The sequence below is a fragment of the Danio rerio genome, chromosome 2 (genome assembly GCF_049306965.1).
Source record: "Danio rerio strain Tuebingen ecotype United States chromosome 2, GRCz12tu, whole genome shotgun sequence".
Taxonomy (NCBI): Eukaryota; Metazoa; Chordata; class Actinopteri; order Cypriniformes; family Danionidae; genus Danio; species Danio rerio.
In genome coordinates, this window is record NC_133177.1 from 44,995,184 (window position 1) to 45,009,714 (window position 14,531).

The following is a 14,531-nucleotide window of genomic DNA, read 5'->3' on the forward strand; positions in this document are numbered from 1 at the left end:
AAAATTAGACTCCCTTTATAAAGAAGTGTAAGGTTTGAAACATTTTTCTTAGTTGTACTTTAAACTCTAAACAAATTGTATTTGCATTTATATTTAGTTATTTAGCAGAGGATTAATAACAACAATTGCAATTGATTGCAATTACTATTAAAGATATGTGATATCTAGATTTGCTAACCCTGACAAAGCAAAACTGCTGTGATTATAGTGAAAAGGGTAAGGCGTTTGCTTTTCAGTGTTCAGCCCACCCAGAGTCTGTTTTAGGCGATATGGGGTGATTTCTGGGAAACAACTGCGTCTAAGGTAAAGGATGGGCTGCTAGGCTAGCATACTGTACTTTCACTTTCACTCCTGTAGCTCCTTATGAAGCAAAAAATAACAGTCAGGGTGGAGCTTTTGACCAGCGTGTCGGATCAATTCAGACTCTGGGAAGGTTATTTTGCAGTTGTATACAACAAAAGCTTTTCTTTGCTGCTTCTTTGCTCTTTGTTGACTCATCTACCTGAATAAGGTAATATTCACGTAGCTTATTGTTTACTATATGACATCAATAACTTTTAATGTTGTTGCTTGATTTTTTTTTTTTTTTTTTTTCGGTGTTTTGTTTACTTGTTTTTGACGGTGATTTGTTTCTTGGTTATTGCTAGATATTAGTTTTAAGTTATGGCTTTTGGTCGGCACATGTCTGCTCCGGTGTGTCTCATCGAAAATGACGAATTTGGGAAGCTGTGTGTGAAGAAAGAGGCAAAAGACATTCTGGATGAGATCAATGAGCCGGTGGTGGTGGTGTCTGTGGTGGGACTCTACCGTACGGGAAAGTCTTACCTTATGAACCGCCTGGCAGGAAAACAATCTGGTGAGAGCTCCATGCTAAACAATACACTGGATGTAGCCTAAACTGCTTATAGACTACATGCTAGCTGAGAATGAGGACAGTGATTATGACAGAAACGCATGTAAACAATTAAAACATAAGTAATATCGTTTAAATGTTAAGATTAAAGCGACTAATTCTCCTTACTGAGCTTGTAACCTATTCTTAGATGCATTAAAAAGCAGTTTGAATACACCTTAAATTGAATTACTGTTTTTAAAAATACATTTATTTTACTTTTTTTGTGGAGCATAAAGTAAACAATTGCAGTGTGACCTAACATATAACTAATATAATATAAAAACAACAGGAAAGAGAAAATATTAATGATATTTAGAAAATCTGTATTACTCAATTTAAATACAAATTGCATAACAAAAATATTATAATATTCTTATTTTGTTAGTAATTATTGTGATTGTGTCTCAGGCTTTGCTCTCGGCAGCACCATTGAGTCAAAGACCAAAGGCATCTGGATGTGGTGTGTCCCTCACCCGGATAAAAAAGGACACACTCTGGTGCTGCTGGACACAGAGGGACTGGGTGATGTGGACAAGGTGTGTATGAAAATGTATGAAAATCACAGGGCGGAACCCATAGCAACGTTATCTCTATAGCAAGAAAATCTACCATGTGCTTGTGCTTTCACTTTCCCTGCATTAATTACAAGGAACAAGGAAAAACACTGCACTTAAGGGGATAGTTCAACCAGAAATAAAAATGTACGCTCCCTTATTAAAACCTATTGGTTCTTTTCTTTTGTTAAACACAAAAGAAGATAGTTTGAAGAAAGCTGGAAATCTGTAACCCTTGACTTACAGATTATTTGTTTTTTCTACTATAGAAGTCAATGGTTACAGGTTTTCAACTTCCTTTTAATGTTTTTCTTTTAGTGTTCAACAGAATAAAGAAACTCAATGGTTTGGAACCATTTGAGAGAATTAATAGTGAGAAATTTTCATTTTTTTGTGAACTATCCATTTATCTTGATCCTACCTAACTTTTTTAATCTTACATTTATCAATATTTCAGGGGGATGAGAAGCATGACACATGGATCTTCTGTCTGGCTGTTCTTCTCAGCAGCGCTCTGGTCTACAACAGTTTAGGGGTCATTGATAACATGGCACTGGAAAAGCTGCAGTATCCTTCCCACACACACACACACACACACACACGTATATATATATATATATATATATATATATATATATATATATATATATATATATATATATATATATATATATATATATATATATTTCAAGTCAGAATTATTAGTTAATTTTTTTATATTTAAGATATTTTTAATAAGAAAAAAAATTAAAGGGGCACTAATAATTCTGACTCCAACTGTATATATACATTTATTTATTTAATTTATATAATAAACAGAACAGCACTAGTGTTATTCCTCCTGAACAGGGCTGAATGTAGTTACGTCACAGAGCTGACAGAGAACATCCGTGTGAAGTCAGAAGGTAATCAAGATGAAGATGAATCAGAAGAATTCATGCGTGTTTTCCCATCATTTGTCTGGGCTGTTCGTGACTTTACTCTGGAGTTGAAAATGGACGACAAACCAATAACATCAGACGAGTATCTGGAGAGCGCACTGAAGCTTAAAAAAGGTGAGATAAGGAGTTGACAATAAACACATAAACCACATACTCAAATACTAACAGGCAAAAACACCATTACAGTTAATTTTGAAAAAAAAATTTAGACCAATTTGAAGTAGAAATTAACTCATTTGAATTAGTTTACAGTATATAATAGCTAGAGTGGATATCTGTTGGATCATTTGAGAAATGTTTCCAAACAAGTTTTCTAAAAATGAACCCCTTTGTTCTGTGAACAATGACTGTCATGTTTCAAACTCAACCACTGGTGAAAACAACATTACGACTAGTGCCTGTTAACATACAGATGGCCTACTTACAGTTGTCCCTGCATATTAAAATAGTATTTTGACCACAATGATTTTACATACAACACATGTCAGAATTTCTTCAGTGTATAACATTGTGTGCATTATAGACTAAAAAGTAGTAGTCATAATGTGATATATACATATATATACAGTTGAAGTCAGAATTATAAAGCCCCCCTGTTTATTTTTTCCACAATTTTTGTTTAACTGAGCGATTTTCCTAACACATTTCTAATCATGATAGTTTTATTAACTCATTTCTAATTACTGATTTATTTTATATTTGTTATGATGACAGTAAATTATATTGTACTAGATATTTTTCAAGACACTTCTATACAGCTTAAAGTGACATTTAAAGGCGTAACTAGGTTAATTAGGTTAACTAGGCAGGTTAGGGTCATTAGGCAAGTTATTGTATAATGATAGTTTGTTCTGCAGACTATTGAAAAAAATATAGCTTGAAGGGTCTAATCATTTTAAACTTACGATGGTCTTTAAAAAAATTGGGGCTGATTTTATTCTAGCTGAAATAAAGCACATAAGAGTTTCTCCAAAAGAAAAAATATTATCAGAGATACTGTAAGAATGTCCTTGCTCTATTAAACATAATTTGGGAAATAATAATAAAAAAAATCTAAGGGGGGCTATTAATTCTGACTTCCACTTCACCACTTCATATATATGTGTATATATATATGTATGTGTGTGTGTGTATGTGTGTGTGTGTGTGTGTGTGTGTGTGTGTGTATGTATATGTATATCTTATTCCATTATTGTTTCATTCATTATGATCTTAATTTAGGTCACTCACCTCAGATAGCGCAGTATAACCTGCCACGCCGCTGTTTGCGTGAGTTTTTTGCGCCGAGGAAGTGCTTTGTATTTCCTCGACCTGCCAGTACACAAGACATGAAAAGAATGGAGGATCTGACTGAGGGAGAGCTGGATTCAGAGTTCCTTCAGCAAGCAAACACTTTCTGCAGTTACATTTACGATAGTACAGAGCCAAAAACTGTCAAAGGAGGACGTACAATTACAGGAACAGGTACCCATAAAAAAAATTAAAAAAACGTTTTTGTGAACACATTGATCAATAGACAAATGGCTGAACTGTAGAGTTGTGTTTCCTGATAGCTCTAGGAAATCTTGCTGAGGTTTACGTCGAGGCGATCCGCAGTGGGAAAGTTCCTTGTCTGGAAAATGCAGTAGTGTCTCTGGCTAAGATCCAGAATGTTCGTGCAGTTGAACAAGCTCTGCAGATTTACATGACAGAGATGCTCAGCATGGCTCAGCTTCCACTGGACCCAGAAGAGCTGTCCAGCATCCACACATTAGCAGAGAAGAAAGCCATCGAAGAGTTCATCAACATGTCCTTCAATGATAATGACCAGATCTACCAGCAAGAGCTCATGGTACAGTATCTGCTGAAACACCATGGAGAGATAAAAAAAAAAAATGACAATGACATGAAGCTTAAAGGGCACCTATTTTACCTCCTTTACAAGATGTAAGATAAGCCTTTGTTGACTCCAGAATGTGTCTGTAGAGTTTCAGCTCAAAATACCCATCAGATTATTTTTTATATAATGTAGATTCTGGCCATTTTTCTGTCTCGAGTACAGTGTAGTTGTTTTGTAGCCTGTGGCTTTAAATGCAAATGAGCTGCTTCTCTCCACCCACCGCTCCGACGTGCATCTCTGCTTCTCATGCGTTATGTCAGATAAACAGCCGTCAGTGATAGAAACAGGCATGGATGAAGCTGAAATACAGCTCACTAGTCAAAAATACCAAGTAAGTTTATTTGATGTATTTGTGGTGGAATTTATTCAAACCTTTCTGAAACGATGAGTCTCACACAAATGTCGTTTGTAGTACACACACAAACACATATATGCGCATATACTGACACCATGCAGCGGTGGTGATTATAGCGGTTAAGAATTACACAGCGATTTTACTCTCTATATTAAAAACATGCTCTGTTTTAAAAAATTTTAATCCTATAAAATTAATTATTGAAGCGCAGCTGATCACAGAGAGTAGTAGCAAATGTTTAAATCCCAGTTTCTTTGCACAAAATGTTCTGAGTACATGTGTATACATGTTATTATGGAGACATAGGGCTCTATTTTGACGGTCCATGCGCAGAGCGCAAACGCAGGGCGCAAATGCTTTCAGGGCGTGTCAGGACGCGTTTTTGCTAATTTAAGGACGGGAAATCTGCCTTGCGTTCTAAAAGGGTTGAGTTTATTTTCTTAATGAGTTATAGGTGTGTTTTGAGAATAAACCAATTAGAGTCTCATCTCCCATTCCCTTTAAGAGTCAGCTGCGTCGCGCCAAGAGTGCATTCGCTATTTACAGGACGCAAAGTAAGTCTAAGTGGAAAAAAATGAGCATTTCACAAGCAAACAGTTAACAGTTTTTTAACAGAAAACTGTTAAACAGAGCATCTACTGCGTGAGAATGAGAGATAATGAAACTACTTTCACTTTCGCTCTTGGATAGGGAAACCTTTATGCACAGACATCAATTAGTCTATAAATAAATACTTTTGTTTGTTAAGCGCAAATATTTGTTTCAAAACTATTTCTAAATTCAGTTCTAATTTCCAGCAAACGAATAAATGAATAATAATAACAAAGTGTGCTCAAAAACCTGAGTTATATCCTAAAACACATGCTGTGCCCCATATGGTCTAAAACCTGACAGGTGGGCAAATCTAAGCTTGTTTTTAATAAAACAAATATAAATATGGATATAATAAATAATACTGCTAATAATAATAACATTATACAAAAGCAAATTGTTATGAATGAACTGAAAAAGCCTCCTGAGATGAAGAAGACATAAAAGCAGTGGTTTTTCATATTTATGTAGGCTAGAAATTAATTTGTTTTGTAATATTTTAATCCTTTATATTTATATTCTATATCTATTCTTATTATATACTATATATATATCCTTAATATTTACATTTTTTCATATGTAAAGATGTTTAATAAGCAGTGTGTAAGCGAGGCGCAACTCTGCGCTGGAGTTTAGACCAGGTTAGTTTTGGTCTAATTAAAAATCTATTATAGATTCTCAATCAATTCGGTGAGCAGTGTAACCTCATTCCTATAACGTTGCCTTGGGCCACAAAATCTCTGAGTTTTGGGTCTTATTTTAACATCAGGTAATAAAAAAAAAAGAGACTTGTGTTTATATCACTTCAATATGACAGTAGACACACTATACATACACACAATTCTGTCCAAACAGCTTTCAAAAGATGATTTTCATCTTAGGTGCCCTTTAACTGGATAATGAAATTGGATCTTGATTAAAATTGCATAGAGCATTAAGCTAGGTCCCATACGGAAATCTGATATATTTACATAAACATATATGTATGTATTTTATGTACCTCATTTTTTGCATTATTTTGTAGTATAGTTTGTACATTTTGCATTTTATATATGTAAAATCCAAACATGAACTTGTACGTTATATGTGTAATTTGCATATATTGCCATATATCAGAGTTTTATTTAGGATTTGCTCTTTAGTGTTTGCACTTTCAGCAGTGAAAATTAAGCCACAATGAACTGAACTAAACTGAACTTCAGCTCTGAAAACTGGACTTATGCAGTTTCAATATACTAGAACTTCTATGATACGCTGCTTTGGCACAGACTACATTGCTAAAGTGCTATAGAAATAAACATGAATTGAATTAAATTGATGCATTCAACATTTAATACATTTACTGTAAATAAATGTTCCAGGCTTACATGCTGAAAAACAGTCCTAAAACACAGAATTAATATTCAGAGACTGCCTATATAGGTTTCCTTAAAGTTTGAACCCCAGAACTTTTTGTGTAAAGTGCAGTTTCAGAAAAATGCATGCATGACTGAATAATTTTAAAAGCTTAAGAAAGGTTTTTGTAAATTAAAAACAAAAACAGTTTTGCTCACTCATTCTCGTTGCTTCCTGTAATTTAGGGGAAGATTCATAATGAATATCAGGATCTGTGCCAGCAGAATCATCAAGCATCTCTCATGCAGTGTCAGGAGGTTCTGGAGGATGTGTTTGATCCACTGGAAATGAACATTTCTAATGGATCATACCTGAGGCCTGGAGGATACAGAGAGTACAGAGCCTTGCTCGCACAGCTGACAAGTTCTTACAGAGCAAGAACAAAGTCACAGATAATGGTAGAGTTTACACATGCATGCTCTGCTTGTGGTTTATTGGACTAGATGGTCACAACACTAATCAGTCTTCTTCATGCTGATAAACAGTGATGAAACTCAAACAGTTTCTTGTTCATATTCTATCTCTCAGTTGTTAGTAAATTATGCTATATTTCTGTCTTTTATGTGTTCTATTATGCATGATTTGTTGGGTTAGGGTTATGATTTGTCCACCCAAAGAAAATATTTTGAATAATGCTGATTGCTGGGACCCATTGACTTCCCTATTAAGAAAAAATACTATAAAAGTTTGTAAAGGGTGTCGCCAACCAGCATTCTTTAAAAAAATGTAGTATTATCACTAAGTATGGCACACAATAACCGTTTATAAAGTTTTAAATATAGGTATTTAAGTTGCAGAAACTCATCGATTTACTTCATTAATCTACTAGAGTCGTATGGATTACTTTTATGATAGGTGGATGCACTTTTTTTAGAATCAAAAGCTTGAGCACTATTAACTGTCATTACAAAGATAAGAGCCAAGATAATATTTAATACTGTAAACTATTCCTGTAAAAAATAATACAAATTTAATGATTTATATGATTTTTTTTGCAGAGTGAGGAAGTGTTGTGTATGTTTTTGAAAGGAAAGGAAGATGTTGGGAATATGATTCTACAGGCTGATGAATCTCTCAGTGCAGCAGAGCAGGAGAAAGAGGGTACAATTTAACACATCTTAACACTTTTCTATAACTCAAGACCTTCAGTGACAGTGACTTCAATCAGAGCACTGAGTAATGCAGATTTATTACTGGAGTAGCTCTTTCATTACTAAATACCAGTGTCTATGCGAAATATGTGGTAGCGATCGGCATTCCTTCACAGATACTGTATGTCTAGATGTTGGGTCAGAATGAGTGTGCATACTGAACTATCTCTCTTTCTGTAAACAGTGCAGATGTTAAAGAATGAAATACTGCAACAGCGGCAAAGAGGCCTGGAGGAGCAGAACCGCTTGCAGGAGCAGGCCTTTAAAGACATGGAGAGAACACACCAGGAGCATGTGAATCAGATCGTTCATCAGATGGAGAGAGAGCAGGAGAGAATCAGGAGAGACAATGAGCGGGTCCTGGAGGCCAAACTCAAGGTAAAAACTGGACATCGGAAAACTTTCGCTATATTTTATTTCCATGTTACTGTGCATTTGTTAATTTTGAAGCTAAGTAATAAACACTAACAACATGCACTTACAGTGCATCCGGAAAGTATTCATAGCTCTTCGCTTTTTCCACATTTTTTTATGTTACAGCCTTATTCCAAAATTTATTAAATTCATTTATTTCCTCAAAATTCTACACACAATACCCTATAATGACAATTTGAAAAAAGAGTTTTTTAAAATGTTGCAAATTTATTAAAAATAAAAAACCAGAAAAATCACATGTACATAAATATTTACAGCCTTTGCTCAATACTTTGTTGATGCACCTTTGGCAGTAATTACAGCCTCAAGTCTTTTTGAATATGATGCCACAAGCTTGGCACACCTGTCTTTGGGAATTTTTGCCTATTCCTCTTTGCTGTACCTCTCAAGCTATGACAAGTTGGATGGGAAGCGACGGTGTACAGCCATTTTCAGATCTCTCCAGAGATGTTCAATACGATTTAGGTCTGGGCTCTGGCTGGGCCACTCAAGGACATTCACCGAGTTGTTGTGAAAAGCCACTCCATTGATATTTTGGCGGTTTGCTTTGGGTCATTGTCCTGCTGGAAGATGAACCGTTGCCCCAGTCTGAGGTCAAGAGCACTCTGAAACAGGTTTTCATTAAGGATGTCTCTGTACATTGCTGCATTCATCTTTCCCTCTATCCTGACTAGTCTTCTAGTTACTGCTGCTGAAAAACATCCTCCTACAGCATGATGCGGTGCCCGGTTTTCTCCAAACATAACGCCTGGCATTCACTCCAAAGAGTTCAATTTTAGTCTCATCAGGCCAAAGAATTTTGTTTCTTATGGTCTGAGAGTCCTTCAGATGCCTTTTGGCAAATTCCAGGCGGGGAGTGGCTTGCGTCTGGCCACTCTACCATACAAGCCTGGTGGATTGCTGCACAGATGGTTGTCCTTCTGTTAGGTTCTCCTCTCTCCACAGAAGAATGCTGGAGCTCAGACAGAGTGACCATCAGGTTATTGATCACCTCCTTGACTAAGACCTCTCCCCCGATCACTGATCCGCTTAGATATCCGGCCAGCTATAAAAAGAGTCCTGGTGGTTCCAAATATCTACCACTTACGAATGATAGAGGTCACTGTGCTCATTGGAATTTTGAGAGCAGCTGAGATTTTTCTGTAACTTCCCCAGCCTTGTGCCTTGAGACAATCCTGTCTTGGAGGTCTGCAGACAATTTCTTTGTCTTCATGCTTGGTTTGTGCTTTGACATGCACTGTCAACCCTGGGACCTTATATGGACAGGTGTAAGCCTTTTCCAATCATGTCCAATCAACTCAATTCATCACAGGTGAACTCCAATGGAGTGGCTGAAATATCTCAAGAATGATCAGGGGAAACAGAATGTACCTGAGCCCAATTTAGAGCTTCACGGCAAAGGTTGTGAATACTGATGTACATGTGATTTTTTTCAGGTTTTTTTATTTTTTATAAATTTGCAACAATTTCAAAACATCTTTTTTCACATTGTCATTATGGGGTTTTGTGTGTAGAATTTTGAGGAAATAAATTTAATCCATTTTGGATTAAGGCTGGAACATTAGAAAATTTGTAAAAAGTGAAGCTCTGTGAATACTTACTGGATGCACTGTATACTATATGTACTATAACGTTAGGATTCATGTTAAAGGTTATTGAAATCAATAAGCATAATTTACTGTTGTTACTATTGTTAGTGCATGTCACATAGACTGTAAAATAAAGTATTACTGAAAATGTTGCATTTAAAGTGATAGCCATATAAGGCCTTGTACAATGCTACAGGGTTTTGGTTTAAAGCTTTTATAGAACACTCATTGAAATACTCATCAGAAAAACCCTGAGCCCCTACTTATAAAACATGTTATCTTATAAAATTTTAGAGTTCCTAAAAGCTGTAAAGGTTGTCAGCTAAAAGGTTTTTAGCTCAATACTAAGAAAAAGGGGGAAGTCTCAAAGGGTTAGTTCAAGCAAAAATTTAGATTCCGTCATCAGTTACTCAACCTTCACTTCTCACAAACCTGTTTGAGTTTCTTTGTGTTGTTGAACACAAAAGAAGACATTTGATTTCCATTTTTCAGTCAACGGGTGCCTGCAACCAGCATTCTTCAAAATGTCTTTTGTGTTCAGCAGAAGATAGAAACTCCTAAAGAATTTAAATGAATGAATGATGCGGTACTTTTAAGTTTTGGGTTAACTTTGTCTTTAAGCTAAGAAGAAGGCCGGGGTTGACATCATTGCTTTGGATGATGTCAGCATGGTCGCTAACTATGCACACATCACATTCTTTGCATTTTGAAAAGTATGTTCTTTCAAGAGTTCACATTAATATTTGGCATGCTTTCCATTTGAGAACATCCTTGAGACCGGAGCTCCCTTCCGTCTAAAAGGCAAGAGGGAGTTTGAGCTTAGGAAGGTCTGTAAAACTCCCCTGCTTGTAAACATGATGAGATATAGCTGGCTAAAAGTTTGTCTTAAGATGCTACTTTTGAGTAGTCAATTTACTTATGGTGTATGTCTTTGAACGGTGGGAGGAAACCAGGACCCCGGGGAAAACCCACGCGAACATGGGGAGAAAATGCAAACTCCACACAGAAACACCGACTGGCCTGGTGAGGGGCCGAACCAGCGGTGTTATTGCTGTGAGGCAACAGTGCTAACCACTGGGCCGTTGTGCCGCCCTGTCAAGACAACGGAGGAGTAGGGGTGGAAGGGGGGACGAAGTCGAAGATAATTGGAATGGAAAACTCTGGTTATTTAAAGTGTGTCAGTAATCATCTGATTTGTGCAATATACGGAGCTGATGCAAAACCAGCAGTGTTCAATCATAAGCAACGTGATCCTCTCGAAATTAGTTTATAAATAAACCACACTTGATTTTAATTGGTTGTCAGCCAATGCCATTTTAGGATAGTTAGTAGTTAGTTAATGACTTGGTTAACTAACTTAGTAACTTAATGACTTAGTTCAGACTCTTAGTTTGTCCTCTTCACTACTCCTAATGTTTCCCTGATTTAGGGAGCTAAAGCACTTTGGAAAGTACTTAGAGAGCAAAAAGTTAGGAGTACTAACATTAGTTCTGATCTGCAATGTAAGAGCTACCGTTAAGATGTTTTTTAAAACTGTCCCTGTGTATTACTGGGGTGTTATTACAAGACTTTTATTACTTAAAAACAAATTATATTATAATCAGTTTCAATGTAGTTTTATATATGAGTAATATCAATTAGTAGCAGTGCGATATGGCTGTATAACAGCACTGGTGGGAGGTGTGCGTCCTTAATGTCCCACCAGTGATGATATACAGCCAAATCTCACTGCTATGAGTGCGATATTGAGTTTGTACAACAGTTTGACAGCATAATCGTGTGTGAATAACAAAGAAAATCAAACACGGAGAGTTTCAAGAACCCTTTTGTATTTCTTCCATCGTTCATTAACATCTGCAGCTGATGTCAGAACAGCAGAAGCCATTACCAATTCACCAATGTCACTTCAGAACTAGTGTTTGAATGATTCTCTAGCGTAATGTCTAAAGTGATGACAAAGCAGGTCATTTTTGCTCACATTTTAGGATTATAAAGCTGAACGGCATTAAATGCCATCAGTCTACAGAGATTTCTCAGTATTTCTCTGTAGCAATCGGGATATCACAATAATATGCCCGAAAAAGCCAAAGCAAGCACTACTAGTTTCTGTGGTATAAATACAGCACTACAAAATACAAAAGAGAGAGCTCGACTTAGAATGTCACTTACCTGACTTATAATAATTTGTTCAGCTGTTGGTTGAAACCTACTTTGTACGGTGTCCTCTGCTTGTTGCTGTATGTGGGCGGAGTAATACACAAGGGTACTGTTGTGTAAATATATATAAATTGTTCCTGGACTAATTAAGGGTTAAATGACCCTACAAGTTGAATACTGTAAATATCAAAATATAATGAACAGCAAAACACTAAACTAATGTATTTAATTTACTATTACTAATGACAGATAGTAGGTTTTATTTTACCTTTCCAGAAAATGCACAGAAATATAAAAACAACAACAACAAAAATCACAGATTGACTTGATTTGAGAGTTTCTTGATTAGATGTCAAATCGTATTGTCATGTATTTACAAACTTGTGTTTTTGAGGGTTACTGAATTGCTGCTTGTGTTGCAGGAAAGGGAGGCTCTTCTAAAGCAGGGCTTCGAGGAAGAGGCTTCCCGAATGCAGAAAGAGATTAACAGTCTGAAAACAGACATGAGTAAACAGGAGGAGTCTAAGCCCTCGACTATGAGAAAGGTTTTAGACGGCATCGGCACTGCAGCCACGTTGTTTTTGCCGGGCTTCATTCCTAAAGCAGCTGGTATTGGTTTATCTTTCTTATCAAGGCTGTTTTGAAAATCTGTTATTTACACTCGCTCTCCTAAACATAGATATAGTTTTTCCAAGACAACTTGAATTCTTTAATAGTTACATATATATACATTTATAGGTGCTGTACTCGCAGATACTATTACATTAATAGCCCAGTAATACAGTATTATCCAAGCAAGTAGGACATTTTGTTATGAATTATGACCAAGGATGTTATTAATATGATTTCAAACTGATATGCATCATTCGTTGAATCCCAGTGTAAATCATCCTGGAACCTGTGGCTGTGTTGTGTTGAGATTATAACACTGGGTGATTATACAGTTTGCTGATTTAAAAAAAAAAAGCTATGTACTGTGTATTGTACTTTTCTTTGTTTATTTAACACTAAATGTTCTTCAACACAGTTTAGAGCAGGGGTGGGCAATCTCGGTCCTGGAGGGCCGGTGTCCTGCACAGTTTAGCTCCAACCCTATTCAAACACACCTCCCTATAGAGTTCAAGTGATCTTGAAGACACTGATTAGTTTGTTCAGGTGTGTTTGACTAGTGTTGGAACAAAACTCTGCAGGGACACCGGCCCTCGAGGATCAAGTTTGTCCATCCCTTGTTTAGAGCATGTTTACTTTCTGTTTGCTTGTGATCAGATAGACGAGAAATGTTCAATCATGCACTGATCATTTTGTTGAGATTAATGATGTCATAATAAACAATGTGGAGTTTCCTTTGTCTGAAAAGTAATAATAATAATAATAATATATGTGAATAAAATCACAGTTTTTGTTAGTTTTTGTGATATATGAAATGTTTAGTTTGATTTAGACTCCCTGTGTTTTGTACAACACAGCATTATAATCAAGTTCGTTAAGTCTTCATATGTAATCCTGGAATACAAATGTCACATGGGTGTTTTATTTTCCAATAAAATACACTGTATGAATCAAAATGATTTTTCTTTTTTGCAATGATCATTACAAGACACAAGACACATACAAGACATGACACTCGTATAGTTTTGAATGGAGAAAAGTGATGATGGTCAAAATAATGTCAATATTGTGAATGAAGCTCTGCCTACTAGTACTATGTTTCTCTGAGTGGGACTCGGACCAGACGTGTGCTTATACAACAGTTTATCTATTTTATGTTTGTTATCAACAAACATACTGGAATCTCGGCGAATACTTGCTACACAGACATAAAAAATATAAAGCTTTACTTAAGTGAACCAAGTGCAATTGAAGACAGAGGTTTTCTGGTTTTGTAATCTGTATGAAATGAACGTGAGGTACAGTCCATCCTTTCATTCATCACATGACAGCAGCAACTATAGTTGAGTATGCTAAAACTCCCACAAACTTGTAAACAAAGAGTCGCTGTCTTTTATGGAGGAGATTCACTATCAAGACCAAGTTGTGAATTACTTCAGATGAACAGTGCGATCTGATGAAGCATTATTCAGAGGATAATAATGTGTAATGGCCATAAATGAGGTTGGTGGTATCTTGTTCTTTTCGAGTGTGCATTAGCTTGGGCACCGTGAAAATATAAAAATTTTGTTTGAATCGAACATTTAGAAACAACTTATGAGATGATTGTTGTTTAATTTTATTGGTGATTCTAAATATATAATGTAATCGTGAGCTTGGCAAACAATTTTGGAGAGTTTGATGTTTTCCATTCAGACAGAATGCCCAAGCTTACTGCTCGAGAGCCGTTTCGAAGATGGCTGCCTAGTGAAATGACTTGCCTAAAGGGACTTTGGCCTTCATGGAGCATCGTTTGCAAACCACCTACTGTAAATACATCATACATTTAAAGTTGCCCAAATTAAATATTTCGTGTTTTTTTTTTTATTAACCCTCAGATTCCAGATTTTCAATAGTTGTATCTCGGACATACAGTACATGCAGCAAAAATAATAATGCAGAATTCTCAGTTTCCCAAAATTAACTGTTTAACAGCCTTAA

The 14,531-nt window shown here is 36.0% G+C and overlaps 1 protein-coding gene across 1 annotated transcript; it reads left to right on the top strand.

The window, feature by feature from the left end:
• Positions 1–234: 234 nt before the first annotated feature.
• gbp2 (guanylate binding protein 2) lies at positions 235–13,507 on the top strand. The gene is made up of 11 exons (XM_694125.9): positions 235–511; positions 648–856; positions 1,304–1,431; positions 1,907–2,016; positions 2,311–2,504; positions 3,612–3,854; positions 3,944–4,221; positions 6,796–7,008; positions 7,609–7,711; positions 7,946–8,139; positions 12,365–13,507. Exons 2-11 carry the CDS (start codon positions 664–666, stop codon positions 12,584–12,586), a joined length of 1,878 nt encoding a protein of 625 aa, XP_699217.3. The 5' UTR covers positions 235–511; positions 648–663; the 3' UTR covers positions 12,587–13,507.
• The last annotated feature ends 1,024 nt before the right edge of the window (positions 13,508–14,531 follow it).

What these genes read in the sequence shown, in the direction of transcription:
- gbp2 (XM_694125.9), top strand. Translation starts at nt 664, where the DNA reads ATGGCTTTTGGTCGGCACATGTCTGCTCCGGTGTGTCTCATCGAAAAT. An exon ending in TCTACCAGCAAGAGCTCATG is followed by an intron (nt 4,222 to 6,795) that starts GTACAGTATCTG and finishes CCTGTAATTTAG; the next exon opens with GGGAAGATTCATAATGAATA. An exon ending in GAACAAAGTCACAGATAATG is followed by an intron (nt 7,009 to 7,608) that starts GTAGAGTTTACA and finishes TTTTTTTTGCAG; the next exon opens with AGTGAGGAAGTGTTGTGTAT.